We start from the raw sequence: 19,643 nt of genomic DNA on the forward strand, positions 1-19,643 counted from the left end.
ATTAAATTATTTTTTGACAATATTTTCAATAGTAAAACATATTCAGTGATTCAGGGAGGAAAGTAGCTATATTAAGTGGATAAGTATCTCTTTTGTAAATTCAAATATACAGTAGAGTCCATTTGCATGTAGTTTTTTTTTAACAAGAATACAGAACTTGAAGTACAGTCTTTTAGTTTCTGTTTTAGTTCATGCCGTACAAGTTTTAAAGACTTTTGGGCATGTACCCGTGCTAATTTCTAGTCATTAATCAAATATGTATATTATTCATGTGTGTAAATTAATGTTTTAATGTTATCGTTATTGCTTTCATGGCCCCATGAAAGAGACTTGTGGTGCAAAGTGATTACAAATAATCTCTCTCAGGAATACTTTAGCAGTGTAAGGGATACTTTGTATAAGAGCTTTCCCAACCATTTAAATCATATTCATTTGCATATCTGTGTATTTATAATCTAATAGAAGATGTATTTTACATAGTGGTTCTTTGTCTCTTCTGATCAGATTACTTTTTGAAAGACAAGTTGACGGTAGGTACTTAAGCACAATATATGATGAAATATTTGTATATATAATGTCGGACGTGGAGATTGTTAATTAGCCAAATACATTACATGGTGTCTGTTTGATAAGGTCATTAATGCGATGAGTTTAAAACTGCACACTTACTTTCAGATTGAAAATGCCTTTGAAAGAGAGTTTCAAGTGGCTTTGTCCCCATCGATTGGGAATAACTATATAACGGATACTCATTACTCTGAAAGCATGCCGACCTCACACCATGACTGTGCAGTGCATGAGATGGGTTGTGTTTTGACCATGCAACAGAAAACACTTCCAAGACATGCATTTTTCTTGGAAGAACAAACATGTTAGGTGCCTTTGTGTTGCTGGCAGTATGACATCTGAAATATGTACATGGTAGATAATTACAGATAGTAGTAATATACAGTATAAATACCGCTATATAAATGTACTTTATAACACATCTGAATCAGAGATCGGCAGAAAATATTGGAAAAGGAATGGATGGAAGGAAGTCGACAGTATTCTTTGCATATACAGTCTCCTTCTAAGACCCTGAGTCAAACTTCGAGAGAAGCCCTAGTTTTCCGTAGTGAGAAAGAGAGGCGCACGCAGGCGAAAGGGCCTACTTTCCCAGAAGCCCAGGGTCGGATACCGGCCTGTGGAGTCCTGACATTTCTGAATGTTCAGGTGATGCGTCGGGGAGCGAGGCTTGTCTGGCGGAGGGGAAGAGAGCTCCAGGTTGTTGTTTCTCCGGAGAGTCCATTTTGTTTTGTGTGTGTCTGGGCTCTGTGTCCTTCTCTAGCAGTCCCGCCTTGAGGTCCTCTTCCGGGGGCATTTCCGTGGGACCCTGGCCTGACATGGATTCTTTGGATTTGTTCAGAGGCTTCTCCATGTCAGGATTCTGTGAAGCAGTAAGCACAACCTGGTCTCAGAGCAAAATGTATTATATTCAAAAAAATCTGTGCCACTCCATTTAGTATGATATGTTACTTTAAGTTAGGTTACATTACATTGGCCGACCAATGTAATATTGGTCGTACAATATAATAAGAATTGTATGACGTATAGTATCCTACATCTTGTTCGCATTTAACCCGTTTGGTATGATATATTATGTTTGCCTGCTTTAGTATGATATGCTACGTTAGGTTCGGGTTAGGAGTTAGGTTATAGGATTAGGGGAAGGGTTATGCTAATTAGTGACAAAGTCTCTAAAAAGTAGTAAATAGTTGCAAAGTTACTAAAATACTAAAGTTGTCTGTGATGAGATTTAAATACGCAATATTCAGGTTGCTAGACTTCCTATGTGCCCAGCCATCCACCCCGACCAACCACCCTCCTTTCGTTTTTGTCAGTTACTGTCCGTACCAAACGTAACATATCATACTAATTTTAGTGTCCCGGATTTACGTTTACTATGTTATGTCTAGTCAATGTAATGTACCTTAACATAAAGTAACATATCACACTAAATGGAGTGGCACGGATTTTAGTAAAATATTATATGTTTTGCTCTGAGACCAGGCTGGTCAGCAAACTGAGAACAAACAACTTCAGGCAGGGATATTGACTTCTGTAGTGTCCAAAACTCACACAGGGAGGATGTAACCATCCGTCAGTATACAGAACAGACAGTGATAATGCACCTATAGACCAGTATATAGACAGGGGAGTGTAATGTGCCTAGCCAGTATATACAGAGCCATTATGTATAACACAGTATATAGCTCTGAGGGCTAGTGTAGACCGTATTTGTTCACCTGGGCTGGTTCAGTATACCTGGGCCAGTGGTGAAGCAGGGTTGAGGCTGTGTTGAGGCTCTGTGATCCTGATGGCAGAAACAGGCTGCACCCTGATTGCAGGCCTCTGGTACTTTGGGCTGGAGGTGACGATGCTGTAGGCCGGGGGAACCACGGTGGTCTGCCTCTGCAGCAGCTGGAGGATGGCCTTGATGTCTGACGTCATCTGGGACTCCAGCCTGGATGGTGGGTGAGGAGAGCCAGGGAGACAGCGTCAGTGGTGGGTCCTCGCTTGCGATCCACATAGCGTCATTCACATTTTTAAAATAAATCCGCCAATAACGTCAATGCAGGATTTATGTAAAAGTCTGAGCACCTTAAAATAGGTCCTCAGTGTATTAGCTATGTATGTGCTTTAGCTACTGTAGGTTTTGTTTTATGCATGTGTCTGGGGTTGTATTGGGAGGGCGCGGTCAGTAATACTCAATGCAAACACTAGAGGGAGCCCCAACCCATACAATTCAGAGAAGACACTAAGGCGACCCTGTCCTATAGCACATCTTTATCTGTTTCTTTTCATGTGCTTCTCTATTCTGTGAATGATAATTTCTTGATTTTTCTCCAGTTTTACATACAACACCTTCAAGGTATTGAAAAGCCAATATTGAATAATATCACTTTAATTTATTTATTTCCAATGACAAACACACAGACCTGTGTGTACTGTATCTAGACATGACACACCCATACTGCCTTCAGAGCACTGCGGACAGAGAACAAGCCGGTGTTTGTCACAGTTGCGGTTGAGCTGTAAGACAATCTGAGCCGATCAACACCCCTGGCAGGCGTGCTCCAGCTAGACGAGGCAGGGTAGTGTGGCCGCCATGTCTGTAAAGTGGCCAGGCGTCTGCCCATTACCTCCCTAAAGCAGGAGAAATGAGAGCGACGTACGCCTGCAAAGAGCCTGAGGTGGCCAGTCTGTAACCGCCACTTCCAGTGGAAGAAGGGATATGGAGAGGGAAGATACAGTAGAGAGAGAAAAAGTGAAAGAGAGCATAGGCTATATATAGACGGAACACACACACACACACACACATAGAGAGAGAGAGAGAAATAAAAAGAGAAAGTCGGAATGACTCAGAGGCCTCCTCCCACTTTTTGGCTGAAGTGACCCCTCCCCCAGTCTGCTGTTGCCCCGCACCACCTCCCAACCCTCCCCTCCAAACTTTACGGTGGCGTCTACTGTCTGTGTTGCGATTGCGTCGCACGGGCGTCAGCTACAAATAGGCGATGCTGTCTGTAGCAGCTGAATCCCTTCCATGCAGAACGTATGCAGAAGTCAACTCTCTGTGTTATATAGTTAGCCTTACTTTACAAGCAATGATTCAGTGGACTGTGGATGCGTACGGTAAACCCAGTTGTATTCTGATGGATGTTGTACTGGAAAAACCTTGCTGTGTATCTAGTCTATAGTGCAGTGGGATGTAGTGATAGATGGGCTGGGGTTATTTGAAGATGGTGTAGTCCAGTGGTCACCAACCGGTCGATCGCCACATTTCTGTAAAAAAACAACAACGATAAAGCCTTGTGTTCCAATTTGTTTTTATTAGTCTCTGGCTGTTGGTGGTAGGTGCAGCCAATTCAGCTGCCCTGCGCGCTGGGAAGGCAAACTGTTGCCATTTCATGTGTCTGAAGATATAAACTCTGCCTTCCCGGTGGGCCTGGAGAGGAAATCAAGTGCACTATAGGAATACCGCTGGCCAATCAGATTGCTCAGATGACCGAGTCTGCAGTAATTTAGCAGGCATGAAAGAAAGCTACGGAAAAATTGATACAGTGAGATTTCAAAACGTTTAAAACCATGACTAGAGAGAGACTGTCAACGAATATAGCAAAGAGCTGCTGTTTGTATGAGTGAGTTCATGTTTAATAAGTTCTTACTCAGCACTGTCAACACTTTGTATTCAAGACTTTTATAAGCCATAAAATGCGCGTTCTTCCTATTTCCACTCAGCGCTACAACAAGCAGTGCAGCAGTAATGAAGGAGTAGGAAAGTATATCTACAGGCTTGCGTTGTTGTTATTATTAACGGCTTGGGTCTTTTATCAAGGGGGTCTTTTTTAATATCGAGGAATATTTCACTTTCTCTGTTCATAGGAGTAACAACATGAATTTGTGCATGAGGCAGTAATAATGTGGTGCGACTCGAGTTTCACCATCAGCTGGAAGACTGTGTCCCTTTTTGGTCAGTGTCAGTGGAGGAAAGGGAGAGACTGACCATCAAATGCAGGCACCATCAGCCCAGTAAAATAAAAAGCAAATTATTTAAATGTATGCTCACTCAGCTGTGCCTCACAAGTAATACAACAATGGATCTATTACCGGTGTGATCATATAGCCTACCTCAAATTTGGAAATATATATATTTTTAAATGTCCAGAACAACAATGCATTGGCAGGTAAATTCAAGCAAAGCCAGTCTGTGGTGATAATGTATTGATCATATAGCTTACTGCACAGCTTCATTGCTACAGTACTGTTTTTAATTGGTTATTGTTGCATAGGCTTACATTTTTTAAGTCATGTTAATAAAAAATCAGAGCGGTAGATCTCAGCATGCATTTTGACTCAGAAAGTGATCTTGACTCAGAAAAGGTTGGTGACCACTGGTGTAGTCTGTTTGCCACCAGAACGGCTTGGTTAAAGTTGTGCTTTTTTTATGGCGATTTACTATCAGAATTTCCCCTCGCCCCTTCCACTCACCTGTTTAGGTGCTCTTGCAGCAGGTCCAGACGTTGCTCCACCTCTCCGTAGGTGATGTCCGGCTCACTGTCCTCCTCTACGACCCCACTTCGGGAGTCCTGGGCCTGGGCCGACTCCTCCAGGACCTCTCTGGGCCGCACGCACCCCCACTCCTCCCCACGCAGGTCTAGACACACACATGCAAAAACACATTTATGTGCCATTATCAACCTATGAAACAACTGAATCTCAGCACCAATCATTTCCCACAGAACATTGAATCCTTTAAGTTAAGAATGATTCACAGGCCTTTGGCAACAATATTGTCTGATAACCGTAGTGTTTTGAGAAGGTACAGAGCACTATCCACTAACACTGACTAGATAGCGGTCCCTCATCCACACCAGTCCTGTCAAAGGCTACCATTTTATTGATCAATGGCCACATTTGGCCCCACTATATAACCAGCAGTTATAGCATCAGTCAGTCTCTCACTCACATTATTCCCTGGCTGTTAGAAACTGTAATGGCAGCACTGTGTCCAGAATCATTTCTCCCTCAGGCACAAAAAAGTTGGTCTAGTCTTTTACTGCTACTGAGTGGGTGTCGATAGAAATAGAACACACCTGACAGATGCCTGCCACAGTGTTATATCGCTATAATGCCAACAATGTTCTTCAGTCCTAGTACTGTGGACCCACAGGGGTGTACCGTTTGGTTCTAGCCCAGCACTAGCAAGCCTGATATAGAAATAAATACCGCAATCATCCAGCCCTTGATTCTTAAATCAGGTGTGTTAGTGCAGGGCTAGAAGTAAAACCTGCACCTTTGTTGGTTCAAATTCCAGTCCCTGGGTACCCCAAAAGGTTGCATATGTTTGTTGTAGCCCAGCAGTAAAACAACCAATTCAACTAACCAACGTCTAGATATGTAGCTGTGTTACTGCTGGCCTAGAACAAATATGTACTCTAACCTTAACCCAGTGCAAGGCTAGAGAAACACTGGGTTGCCACTAGAAACCTCAGCCACAATGTCAACATGGGCTATGTCGTAACAATTAATGAAAACAAAAATGTGCTTTTTGGTCTTAATTTAAGGTTAGGGTTAGGCATTTGTTTGAGCAGTGTGGTTAGGGTTAAGGTTAGGTTTAACATCAGATTTTAAGTAGAGAAATTGTAGAAATAGGCGGGGGTTTATGAATTTGTGGCTGTGGTAACTAGTGACGACCGAAGCACTGCACTAGACTCAGTGATTGAGTTGATCATGCTTGGAAGATAGCTTTTACAGTAATGAAAGACGTCAAGAACAGAAGCCACCATTTATATTGCCTCCATGCTGGGGTGATTACAGGAATCAATATCCAGCGGGCCACACCGCCTGCCTCCTACTCAAACCAGGAATCATCGTCATCCGCTTAAGAACTGAATTACAGCATATTACTCTCAAATCACCACATGCCGACAGGAATGTTCATTGCGGAGCGCAATACTCTGGAGACGCGAATGGAAACGTGTCATTTAATTTAGCCTATTGGTACAGTGGCTACCGGCATGTCGAGGCAGTTTGAATATTTTTTACCACATCATTGATGTTAACATGTTAGAAAAGTAGTTGAGGATTTTACAATGAAAGTAGTTATGTTAGGGATAATTATTTGTGAAAGTCGTGTTTGGGGGAGTAGAGAGAACGAGGCTGTGTGTGTGTGTGTGTGTGTGTGTGTGTGTGTGTGTGTGTGTGTGTGTGTGTGTGTGTGTGTGTGTGTGTGTGTGTGTGTGTGTGTGTGTGTGTGTGTGTGTGTGTGTGTATCTGTGTGTGTCGTAGGTGTGTAGGGCTGATAAACAAAGCATAAACAAACAAGCTAAGCTCATGATCTCTTTCACAAGCTGGTCACCATAGGTCATGCCATCTCTAATGCCAATCAGGCATCAACAAGATACTGAGCTGGCATCTGCTGGCAAATTGGCAAGGGATAAAACAGAGGATTATCCAACAAACATGTAAGAGTGCCAGGTCTTAAATTAACCTATGGCCTGTAAGAAGCCAGCCTCACCAGTCCTTCTGTCTTCTTACTCACTGTAAAAAAATGGTTTGGGATCAGTGCTAGGATTTACCATGTAGGGCCTGAGGTTTTCCTGACCATGTTTCCTAACCAGGGAATACTCCTGGCCCCAGGCACTTTATTCTATTTTCATAGCTCGTTTACCTCCTGTTTTGCTTGGTTTTAGATGATGCCTTAACACTGTGCTAGAACAGTACAACAATAGATACTGTGTCCGTCGAGGCACTCTGCTTTAATATTAGCATTGGTGCATTTTCTACCACTGAATAACAGCATATACACAGTAAATGAAAACATCTAACAGAGTTTGTTCGAAACCCTGCATTTCCAGACCAATGACCCTGGTTGGTTGTCGGATATAAATAATCATTTTATAATGGTAGTTGCCGTGGCGATGAGCCCTAATCCTTGTTTGGATTTTTAATATGTGTGACATCCTGCTCCAGTGGCCCAGGGTAATTTCCTTTTTCCCAAATTAATTACAGTACAGTTACTCAATATTCTGTAGAAAATGGCTTGAAAGGACATGTCTTGTCGTGTGACCATTGGTTGTTTTGTGCCCTCTGGCTTCCGTGCTGTGCTACCCATACATTGTTATTTTGATCTTTTAATGCATATGGAGCTCATTTGAATTGGTGTGTCAGCTTTTGGTCCAGCCAAAATGGCCTAGTCATTAAACGCATTGTTGTAGGGATCTTTAGAGGCTTCTAACTGTACCTTTATAAGACTGGTTCCTCTCCACATTGTCTCCTCCTCCCGACGCGTCCGGAACAACGTCCCCCGGCCTAAATCCCAAGGTGTGGTCCCTCACCAAGGGGTAACCCTGCCCCCCCGAGCACAGAGGCCTATGCTCCTCCCCCACCCCTCCCTCCTCCTCTTCTTCCTCTTCCCTCTCCTCTGAGTCTCTCCTCTCCTCCACCACGGTGGCTACAGCCTGGGAGGAGGGGTAGAGCTCACCACCATCGCAGAACACCGACGTCTCTTTGATCTGGGTCCCTGTGGGGAAGGAGGAGGGCAATCAGGGTGGATGTGTCTGTGCGTGCGTGTGGGTATGCATGCATGTGTGTGTAGGATCTTATGTGTGTGTGTGTGCGTGCGTGGGGGCATCCATGCGTGTCTGTGTGTGTGTGTGCGTGCATGAGCGTGTGTTGGAGGAACACTGGGTTCTTTGTTACAGACAGCTCCTCTGGGAGGCAGCAGCTCGGCAGATCAAACAATAGGAAGGTGTCGCGCTCTAAACGGTCCCCACCAGATCTGCTGCTGCCTCAGAGCCTTGCTGCCGTAAAAATACTTCATACATTTCATTGTGTGCTTGCAACTTTGCCTTTACAGAAGCAGAGGGAAGGTGAGCAGAGAGGGAAACTGTCAGTAAATGTGAAGGAAAATAGAAAGCAGGAGAGGACAGGAGAGATAACATCCAACGGCATGCTTTGAAGGATATGATATGGCTTAAAATGTATAACATCAATTGCCATACTTTTAATGTGGTATAATCTGTCTGAATTAGACAAAAACACATTTGGACAATCTACAGTACAGGTCAACATGACATGGTGGGAGAGGGGTTTATTTTAGGAGATGGAACTGTATTCTGAAAAACCGTAACCATGGTGACCAATTTAATTAGTTTGAATGGATACCAAACTGTTGAGTGGTGTGTTGCAACAATGCCTCCCAACTTACAGAGCCCTTAGAAGCCATATTAAAACTATTCCCTGTGTAGGAATACAGTCTTCTCAAACTTGGAGACACTTCCATGAAAGCAGGTATGCTAGCGGTAAGTGTTGGGCCAGTACCTGAAAGGTCGCTGGTTCGAATCCCAGAGCCAACAAGGTGTTTTTTTCTTATTTTCTTCTCAATGTGCCCTTGAGCAAGGCACTTACCCGTAACCCTATTTAACCATAATTTCTCCTTTAAGTCACTCTGGATAAGAGTGTCTCCTAAATAACTAAAATGCATGATGTTGTATAAAACAGGCTGGCTCAGTTGAAATGAACTGCTTTGAAAAAGAGTAGCCGTAAAAACCACCTCAACTCACCTGCGGAAGATTTCCTCTTGTTAGTGAGCCTTCTTCTGCATTTGATGTCATCCCCATCAGAATCACTGGGGTAGGGGTAGACTGACTCTGCATTCTGAGGCTGCGTACAAGAAAATACACCCCTTACAATTGCATCTGTACTGCCTAACGATCGCATGGTCCATCCGTCCTCATTCATCCATCTGTTTCTGTCTGTCCGTCCGTCTGTATTTACCTTGCCGCTCTCGTCTCGGAGGTTAAAGGTCAGCTCCAGATTGCTGAGGAAGTAGTCGGCGAACTCAGGGTACATGTCAAGCACCTCCAGGATCTCCTCCCTGTGGATGGTGTGCAGGTCACAGTAGCTGAGCGCCCGCACGTCCGCGTTGGCCTTCCCCGGCTTGGCGTACAGGTGGATCATCTCCCCAAAGATGTCATTCTTCCCTGGAAGAGAGAGAGAATGAGGAGAGAGGGGGGGAGAGAGAGAGGGGAGAATGTGGGAGGAAGATAGAGAGAGGGAGGAGAGAGGGAGGTAGAGAGATGAAAGGGAGAGGGAGGTAGGCAAGAGATAAAGGGGGAGAGAGAGATGGAAGGGAGAGAGGAAGAGAAAGAAAGATAAAGGTTTGATAAACATGGTGAAATATAACATCCACATAATGACACTCTATGCAATGACACACAAATGCCTTGACCCACAAACAGCTAAATCACCTGGTGTATTTCCCCATAATGCAGCTCAGCTGTCTTTTGAGGTCATCTAACAGCGCATTTAGAAAGCCTTTAAACCCCTTCACTTTTTCCACATTTTGTTATGTTACAGCCTTATTCTAAAATATATATATTTTAAATCACATTAATCTACCACAATACTCCGTAATGACAAAGCAAAAACAGGTTTTTAGAAATTTTAGCAAATGTATTAAATATAAAAAACAGATACCTTATTTATATAAATATTCAAACCCTTTGCTATTAGACTTGAAATTGAGCTCAGTTGCATCCTGTTTCCATTGATCATCCTTGAGATATTTCTACATCTTGATTGGAGTCCACCTGTGGTAAATTCAATTGATTGGACATGATTTGGAAAGGCACACACCTGTCTATATAAGGTCCCACAGTTGACAGTGCATGTCAGAGCAAAAACCAAGCCATGAGGTTGAAGGAATTGTCCGCAGAGCTCCGAGACAGGATTGTGTCCAGGCACAGATCTGGGGAAGGGTACCAAAACATTTCTGCAGCATTGAAGGTGCCCAAGAACACAGTGGCCTCCATCATTCTTAATATGGAAGAAGTTTGGAACCACCAAGACTCTTCCTAGAGCTGGCTGCCCGGCCGAACTGAGCAATCGGGGGTGAAGGGCCTTAGTCAGGGAAGTGATCAAGAACCCGATGGTCACTCTGACAGAGCTCCAGAGTTCCTCTGTGGAGATGGGAGAACCTTCCAGAAGGACAACCATCTCTGCAGAACTCCACCAATAAGGGCTTTATGGTAGAGTGGCCAGATGGAAGCCACTCCTCAGTAAAAAGCAGATGATAGCCCACTTTGCCAAAAGGCATCTAAAGGACTCTAACAATGAGAAACAAGATTCTCGGGCCTGATGAAACCAAGATTGAACTCTTTGGCCTGAATGCCAAGCGTCACGTCTGGAGGAAACCATGCTCCGCTCAGCACCTGGCCAATACCATCCCTACGTGGAAGCATGGTGGTGGCAATATCATATTTTGGGGATGTTTTTCAGTGGCAGGGACTGGGACACTAGTCAGGATCGAGGGAAATATTAATGGAGCAAAGTACAGAGATCCTTGACGAAAACCTGGTCCAGAGCGCTCAGAACCTCAGACTGGGGCGTAGGTTCAACTTCCAACAGGACAACAAACCTAAGCACACAGCCAAGACGATGCAGGAGTGGGTTCGAGACAAGGCTTTGAATGTCCTTGAGTTACCCGGACTTGCACCCGATCAAACATTTCTGGAAAGACACGAAAATAGCTGTGCAGTAATGCTCCCCATCCAACCTGACAGAGCTTGAGAGGATCTGCAGAGAAGAATGGGAGAAACTCCCCAAATACAGGTGTGCAAGCATGTAGCGTAATACACAAGACGACTCGAGGCTGTAATCGCTGCCAAAGGTGTTTCAACAAAGTACTGAGTAAAGGGTCTGAATACTTATGTAAATGTGATGTTTTGTAACTTGTGCGCTGGGAGTGGGGAGCAAGTTCAGGGAGTGAATTATTTAATCAATAAATGAAACATAATACAAAACAAGAAACACAAACAACGCACAGAAACAAGGAACAATAACGCCTGGGGAAGGAACCAAAGGGAGTGACATAAATAGGGCAGGTAATCAAGGAGGTGATGGAGTTCAGGTGATTGTCATTAGGCGCTGATGCATGTGACAGGTGTGCGCAATAGTAAGCAGCCTGGTGGCCTAGAGGCCAGAGAGGGACAACACGGGACATGTTTCAGTTTTTGTATTTTAAAAACATTAGCAAACATGTCATTATGGTGTATTTTGTAGATTGATGATGTAAAAAAACGATTTAATCCATTTTAGACTAAGGTTGTAATGTAACAACATGCAGAAAAAGTGAAGGCGTCTGAATAATTTCCAAATGCACTGTTAAGGTTATACCTGTCCTTCTGCCACCTCCTTATAGGACAACATGGAGGTAGTGTGAATGTCTATAGGGCTGATTATAGGACAACATGGAGGTAGTGTGAATGTCTATAGGGCTGACTATATGACAACATGGAGGTAGTGTGAATGTCTATAGGGCTGACTATATGACAACATGGAGGTAGTGTGAATGTCTATAGGGCTGATTATAGGACAATATGGAGGTAGTGTGAATGTCTATAGGGCTGACTATATGACAACATGGAGGTAGTGTGAATGTCTATAGGGCTGACTATATGACAACAGGGAGGTAGTGTAAATGTCTATAGGGCTGACTATATGACAACATGGAGGTAGTGTGAATGTCTATAGGGCTGATTATAGGACAATATGGAGGTAGTGTGAATGTCTATAGGGCTGACTATAGGACAACAGGGAGGTAGTGTGAATGTCTATAGGGCTGATTATAGGACAATATGGAGGCAGTGTGAATGTCTATAGGGCTGATTATAGGACAACATGGAGGTAGTGTGAATGTCTATAGGGCTGACTATAGGACAACAGGGAGGTAGTGTGAATGTCTATAGGGCTGATTATAGGACAACATGGAGGCAGTGTGAATGTCTATAGGGCTGACTATAGGACAACAGGGAGGTAGTGTGAATGTCTATAGGGCTGATTATAGGACAATATGGAGGTAGTGTGAATGTCTATAGGGCTGATTATAGGACAACATGGAGGTAGTGTGAATGTCTATAGGGCTGACTATAGGACAACATGGAGGTAGTGTGAATCTCTATAGGGCTGATTATAGGACAACATGGAGGTAGTGTGAATGTCTATAGGGCTGATTATAGGACAACATGGAGGTAGTGTGAATGTCTATAGGGCTGATTATAGGACAACAGGGAGGTAGTGTGAATGTTTATAGGGCTGACTATAGGACAACATGGAGGTAGTGTGAATGTCTATAGGGCTGATTATAGGACAACATGGAGGTAGTGTGAATGTCTATAGGGCTGACTATAGGACAACATGGAGGTAGTGTGAATGTCTATAGGGCTGACTATATGACAACATGGAGGTAGTGTGAATGTCTATAGGGCTGATTATAGAACAACAGGGAGGTAGTGTGAATGTCTATAGGGCTGATTATAGGACAACATGGAGGTAGTGTGAATGTCTATAGGGCTGATTATAGAACAACAGGGAGGTAGTGTGAATGTCTATTGGGCTGATTATAGGACAACATGGAGGTAGTGTGAATGTTTATAGTGCTGACTATAGGACAACATGGAGGTAGTGTGAATGTCTATAGGGCTGACTATAGGACAACAGGGAGGTAGTGTGAATGTCTATAGGGCTGACTATAGGACAACAGGGAGGTAGTGTGAATGTCTATAGGGCTGATTATAGGACAACATGGAGGTAGTGTGAATGTCTATAGGGCTGATTATATGACAACAGGGAGGTAGTGTGAATGTTTATAGGGCTGATTATAGGACAACAGGGAGGTAGTGTGAATGTCTATAGGGCTGATTATAGGACAACATGGAGGCAGTGTGAATTTCTATAGTGCTGACTATAGGACAACAGGGAGGTAGTGTGAATGTCTATAGTGCTGACTATAGGACAACAGGGAGGCAGTGTGAATGTCTATAGGGCTGATTATAGGACAACAGGGAGGCAGTGTGAATGTCTATAGGGCTGATTATAGGACAACATGGAGGTAGTGTGAATGTCTATAGGGCTGACTATAGGACAACATGGAGGTAGTGTGAATGTCTATATGGCTGATTATAGGACAACAGGGAGGCAGTGTGAATGTCTATAGGGCTGATTATAGGACAACAGGGAGGTAGTGTGAATGTCTATAGGGCTGATTATAGGACAACAGGGAGGTAGTGTGAATGTCTATAGGGCTGATTATAGGACAACATGGAGGTAGTGTGAATGTTTATAGGGCTGATTATATGACAACAGGGAGGTAGTGTGAATGTCTATAGGGCTGACTATATGACAACATGGAGGTAGTGTGAATGTTTATAGGGCTGATTATATGACAACAGGGAGGTAGTGTGAATGTCTATAGGGCTGATTATAGGACAACATGGAGGTAGTGTGAATGTTTATAGGGCTGATTATAGGACAACAGGGAGGTAGTGTGAATGTCTATAGGGCTGATTATAGGACAACAGGGAGGTAGTGTGAATGTCTATAGGGCTGATTATAGGACAACATGGAGGTAGTGTGAATGTTTATAGGGCTGATTATAGGACAACAGGGAGGTAGTGTGAATGTCTATAGGGCTGATTATAGGACAACATGGAGGTAGTGTGAATGTTTATAGGGCTGATTATATGACAACAGGGAGGTAGTGTGAATGTTTATAGGGCTGACTATATGACAACATGGAGGTAGTGTGAATGTCTATAGGGCTGACTATAGGACAACATGGAGGTAGTGTGAATGTCTATAGGGCTGATTATAGGACAACATGGAGGTAGTGTGAATGTCTATAGGGCTGATTATAGGACAACATGGAGGTAGTGTGAATGTCTATAGGGCTGACTATAGGACAACATGGAGGTAGTGTGAATGTCTATAGGGCTGATTATAGGACAACATGGAGGTAGTGTGAATGTTTATAGGGCTGATTATAGGACAACATGGAGGTAGTGTGAATGTCTATAGGGCTGATTATAGGACAACATGGAGGTAGTGTGAATGTCTATAGGGCTGACTATAGGACAACATGGAGGTAGTGTGAATGTCTATAGGGCTGATTATAGGACAACATGGAGGTAGTGTGAATGTCTATAGGGCTGATTATAGGACAACATGGAGGTAGTGTGAATGTCTATAGGGCTGATTATAGGACAACATGGAGGTAGTGTGAATGTCTATAGCGCTGACTATAGGACAACATGGAGGTAGTGTGAATGTCTATAGGGCTGACTATAGGACAACAGGGAGGTAGTGTGAATGTCTATAGGGCTGATTATAGGACAACAGGGAGGCAGTGTGAATGTCTATAGGGCTGATTATAGGACAACATGGAGGTAGTGTGAATGTCTATAGGGCTGACTATAGGACAACATGGAGGTAGTGTGAATGTCTATATGGCTGATTATAGGACAACAGGGAGGCAGTGTGAATGTCTATAGGGCTGATTATAGGACAACAGGGAGGTAGTGTGAATGTCTATAGGGCTGATTATAGGACAACAGGGAGGTAGTGTGAATGTCTATAGGGCTGATTATAGGACAACATGGAGGTAGTGTGAATGTTTATAGGGCTGATTATATGACAACAGGGAGGTAGTGTGAATGTCTATAGGGCTGACTATATGACAACATGGAGGTAGTGTGAATGTTTATAGGGCTGATTATATGACAACAGGGAGGTAGTGTGAATGTCTATAGGGCTGATTATAGGACAACATGGAGGTAGTGTGAATGTTTATAGGGCTGATTATAGGACAACAGGGAGGTAGTGTGAATGTCTATAGGGCTGATTATAGGACAACAGGGAGGTAGTGTGAATGTCTATAGGGCTGATTATAGGACAACATGGAGGTAGTGTGAATGTTTATAGGGCTGATTATAGGACAACAGGGAGGTAGTGTGAATGTCTATAGGGCTGATTATAGGACAACATGGAGGTAGTGTGAATGTTTATAGGGCTGATTATATGACAACAGGGAGGTAGTGTGAATGTTTATAGGGCTGACTATATGACAACATGGAGGTAGTGTGAATGTCTATAGGTCTGACTATAGGACAACATGGAGGTAGTGTGAATGTCTATAGGGCTGATTATAGGACAACATGGAGGTAGTGTGAATGTCTATAGGGCTGATTATAGGACAACATGGAGGTAGTGTGAATGTCTATAGGGCTGACTATAGGACAACATGGAGGTAGTGTGAATGTCTATAGGGCTGATTATAGGACAACATGGAGGTAGTGTGAATGTCTATAGGGCTGATTATAGGACAACAGGGAGGTAGTGTGAATGTCTATAGGGCTGACTATAGGACAACATGGAGGTAGTGTGAATGTCTATAGGGCTGACTATAGGACAACATGGAGGTAGTGTGAATGTCTATAGGGCTGACTATAGGACAACATGGAGGTAGTGTGAATGTCTATAGGGCTGATTATAGGACAACATGGAGGTAGTGTGAATGTCTATAGGGCTGACTATAGGACAACATGGAGAAGGTGTGAATCTCTATAGGGCTGATTATAGGACAACAGGGAGGTAGTGTGAATGTCTATAGGGCTGACTATAGGACAACATGGAGGCAGTGTGAATGTCTATAGGGCTGATTATAGGACAACATGGAGGTAGTGTGAATGTCTATAGGGCTGATTATAGGACAACATGGAGGTAGTGTGAATGTCTATAGGGCTGACTATAGGACAACATGGAGGTAGTGTGAATGTCTATAGGGCTGATTATAGGACAACATGGAGGTAGTGGGAATGTCTATAGGGCTGACTATAGGACAACAGGGAGGCAGTGTGAATGTCTATAGTGCTGACTATAGGACAACATGGAGGCAGTGTGAATGTCTATAGGGCTGACTATAGGACAACATGGAGGTAGTGTGAATGTCTATAGGGCTGATTATAGGACAACATGGAGGTAGTGTGAATGTCTATAGGGCTGATTATAGGACAACATGGAGGCAGTGTGAATGTCTATAGGGCTGATTATAGGACAACATGGAGGTAGTGTGAATGTCTATAGGGCTGATTATATGACAACAGGGAGGTAGTGTGAATGTTTATAGGGCTGATTATAGGACAACAGGGAGGTAGTGTGAATGTCTATAGGGCTGATTATAGGACAACATGGAGGCAGTGTGAATTTCTATAGTGCTGACTATAGGACAACAGGGAGGTAGTGTGAATGTCTATAGTGCTGACTATAGAACAACAGGGAGGCAGTGTGAATGTCTATAGGGCTGATTATAGGACAACAGGGAGGTAGTGTGAATGTCTATAGGGATGATTATAGGACAACAGGGAGGTAGTGTGAATGTCTATATGGCTGATTATAGGACAACAGGGAGGCAGTGTGAATGTCTATAGGGCTGATTATAGGACAACAGGGAGGTAGTGTGAATGTCTATAGGGCTGATTATAGGACAACAGGGAGGTAGTGTGAATGTCTATAGGGCTGATTATAGGACAACATGGAGGTAGTGTGAATGTTTATAGGGCTGATTATATGACAACAGGGAGGTAGTGTGAATTAGGGTAGGACAACATGGAGGTAGTGTGAATGCTATAGTGGATTATAGGACAACATGGAGGTAGTGTGATGTCTATAGTGCTGACTATAGGACAACATGGATGTAGTGTGAATGTCCTATAGTGGCTGACTATAGGACAACATGGAGGTAGTGTGAATGTCTATAGGGCTGACTATATGACAACATGGAGGTTATGTGTGAATGTCTATAGGGCTGACTATATGACAACATGGAGGTAGTGTGAATGTCTATAGGGCTGACTATAGGACAACATGGAGGTAGTGTGAATCTCTATAGGGCTGATTATAGGACAACATGGAGGTAGTATGAATGTCTATAGGGCTGATTATAGGACAACATGGAGGTAGTGTGAATGTCTATAGGGCTGACTATAGGACAACATGGAGGCAGTGTGAATGTCTATAGGGCTGATTATAGGACAACATGGAGGTAGTGGGAATGTCTATAGGGACCTGATTATAGGACAACATGGAGGTAGTGGAATGTCTACTAGGGCTGACTATAGGACAACATGGAGGTAGTGGGAATGTCTATAGGGCTGATTATAGGACAACATGGAGGTAGTGGGAATGTCTATAGGGCTGACTATAGGACAACATGGAGGTAGTGGGAATGTCTATAGGGCTGACTATAGGACAACATGGAGGTAGTGTGAATGTCTATAGGGCTGATTATAGGACAACATGGAGGTAGTGTGAATGTCTATAGGGCTGACTATATGACAACATGGAGGTAGTGTGAATGTCTATAGGGCTGACTATAGGACAACATGGAGGTAGTGTGAATGTCTATAGGGCTGACTATAGGACAACATGGAGGTAGTGTGAATGTCTATAGGGCTGATTATATGACAACATGGAGGTAGTGTGAATGTCTATAGGGCTGACTATATGACAACATGGAGGTAGTGTGAATGTCTATAGGGCTGACTATAGGACAACATGGAGGTAGTGTGAATGTCTATAGGGCTGATTATAGGACAACATGGAGGTAGTGTGAATGTCTATAGGGCTGACTATAGGACAACATGGAGGTAGTGTGAATGTCTATAGGGCTGATTATAGGACAATATGGAGGTAGTGTGAATGTCTATAGGGCTGATTATAGGACAACATGGAGGTAGTGTGAATGTCTATAGGGCTGATTATAGGACAACATGGAGGTAGTGTGAATGTCTATAGGGCTGACTATATGACAACAGGGAGGTAGTGTGAATTTCTATAGGGCTGATTATAGGACAACAGGGAGGTAGTGTGAATGTCTATAGGGCTGACTATATGACAACGTGGAGGTAGTGTGAATGTCTATAGGGCTGATTATATGACAACAGGGAGGTAGTGTGAATGTCTATAGGGCTGATTATAGGACAACATGGAGGTAGTGTGAATGTCTATAGGGCTGACTATATGACAACGTGGAGGTAGTGTGAATGTCTATAGGGCTGATTATATGACAACAGGGAGGTAGTGTGAATGTCTATAGGGCTGATTATAGGACAACATGGAGGTAGTGTGAATGTCTATAGGGCTGATTATAGGACAACAGGGAGGTAGTGTGAATGTCTATAGGGCTGATTATAGGACAACAGGGAGGTAGTGTGAATGTCTATAGGGCTGATTATATGACAACATGGAGGTAGTGTGAATGTCTATAGGGCTGATTATAGGACAACATGGAGGTAGTGTGAATGTCTATAGGGCTGATCTATAGGACAACAGGGAGGTAGTGTGAATGTCTATAGGGCTGATTATAGGACAACATGGGAGGTAGTGTGAATGTCTAAGGGCTGATTATATGACAAATGGAGGCTAGTGTGAATGTTCTATAGTGCTGACTATAGGACTAACATGGAGTAGTGTGAATGTCTATAGGGTGACTTAATAGGACAACAGGGAGGTAGTGTGAATGTCTATAGGGCTGATTTATAGGACAACAGGGAGGTAGTGTGAATGTCTATAGGGCTGATTATAGGACAACATGGAGGGTAGTGTGAATGTTATAGGGCTGATTATAGGACAACATGGAGGTAGTGTGAATGTCTATAGGGCCTGATTATAGGACAACATGGAGGTAGTGTGAATGTCTATAGGGCTGATTATAGGACAACATGGAGGTAGTGTGAATGTTCTAAGGGCTGATTATAGGGACAACATGGAGGTTAGTGTGAATGTCTATAGGGCTGATTATATGACAACATGGAGGTAGTGTGAATGTCTATAGGGCTGATAATAGGACAACATGGAGGTAGTGTGAATGTCCTATAGGGCTGATCTATAGGACAACATGGATGGTAGTGTGCATGTCTATAGGGCTGATTATAGGACAACATGGAGGTCAGTGTGAATGTCATAGGGCTGATTATAGGACAACATGGAGGTAGTGTGAATGTCTATAGGGCCTGACTATAGGACAACATGGAGGTAGTGTGAATGTCTATATGGCTGACTATAGGACAACATGGAGGTAGTGTGAATGTCTATAGGGCTGACTATAGGACAACAGGGAGGTAGTGTGAATGTCTATAGGGCTGATTATAGGAACAACAGGGAGGTAGTGTGAATGTCTATAGGGCTGATATAGGACAAACATGGAGGTAGTGTGAAGTTCTATAGGGCTGACTATAGGACAACATGGAGGTAGTGTGAATGTC

At 43.4% G+C, this 19,643-nt stretch overlaps 1 protein-coding gene across 1 annotated transcript in view; it reads right to left on the bottom strand.

Moving 5' to 3' along the window:
• Nucleotides 1–19,643, bottom strand: part of LOC120050754 (potassium voltage-gated channel subfamily H member 7-like) — a 97,759-nt gene continuing 78,116 nt past the window's right edge. The window contains exons 12-16 of the mRNA XM_038997312.1: nt 9,108–9,527; nt 8,027–8,065; nt 5,032–5,197; nt 2,308–2,506; nt 1–1,429 (exon numbers count right to left, since the gene is read on the bottom strand). Of these exons, the coding sequence (XP_038853240.1) occupies nt 1,151–1,429; nt 2,308–2,506; nt 5,032–5,197; nt 8,027–8,065; nt 9,108–9,527 (1,103 nt within the window). The 3' untranslated portion in view covers nt 1–1,150. The remainder of the gene's footprint in view (nt 1,430–2,307; nt 2,507–5,031; nt 5,198–8,026; nt 8,066–9,107; nt 9,528–19,643) is intronic.

Source organism: Salvelinus namaycush, chromosome 7 (assembly GCF_016432855.1).
Source record: "Salvelinus namaycush isolate Seneca chromosome 7, SaNama_1.0, whole genome shotgun sequence".
NCBI lineage: Eukaryota > Metazoa > Chordata > Actinopteri > Salmoniformes > Salmonidae > Salvelinus > Salvelinus namaycush.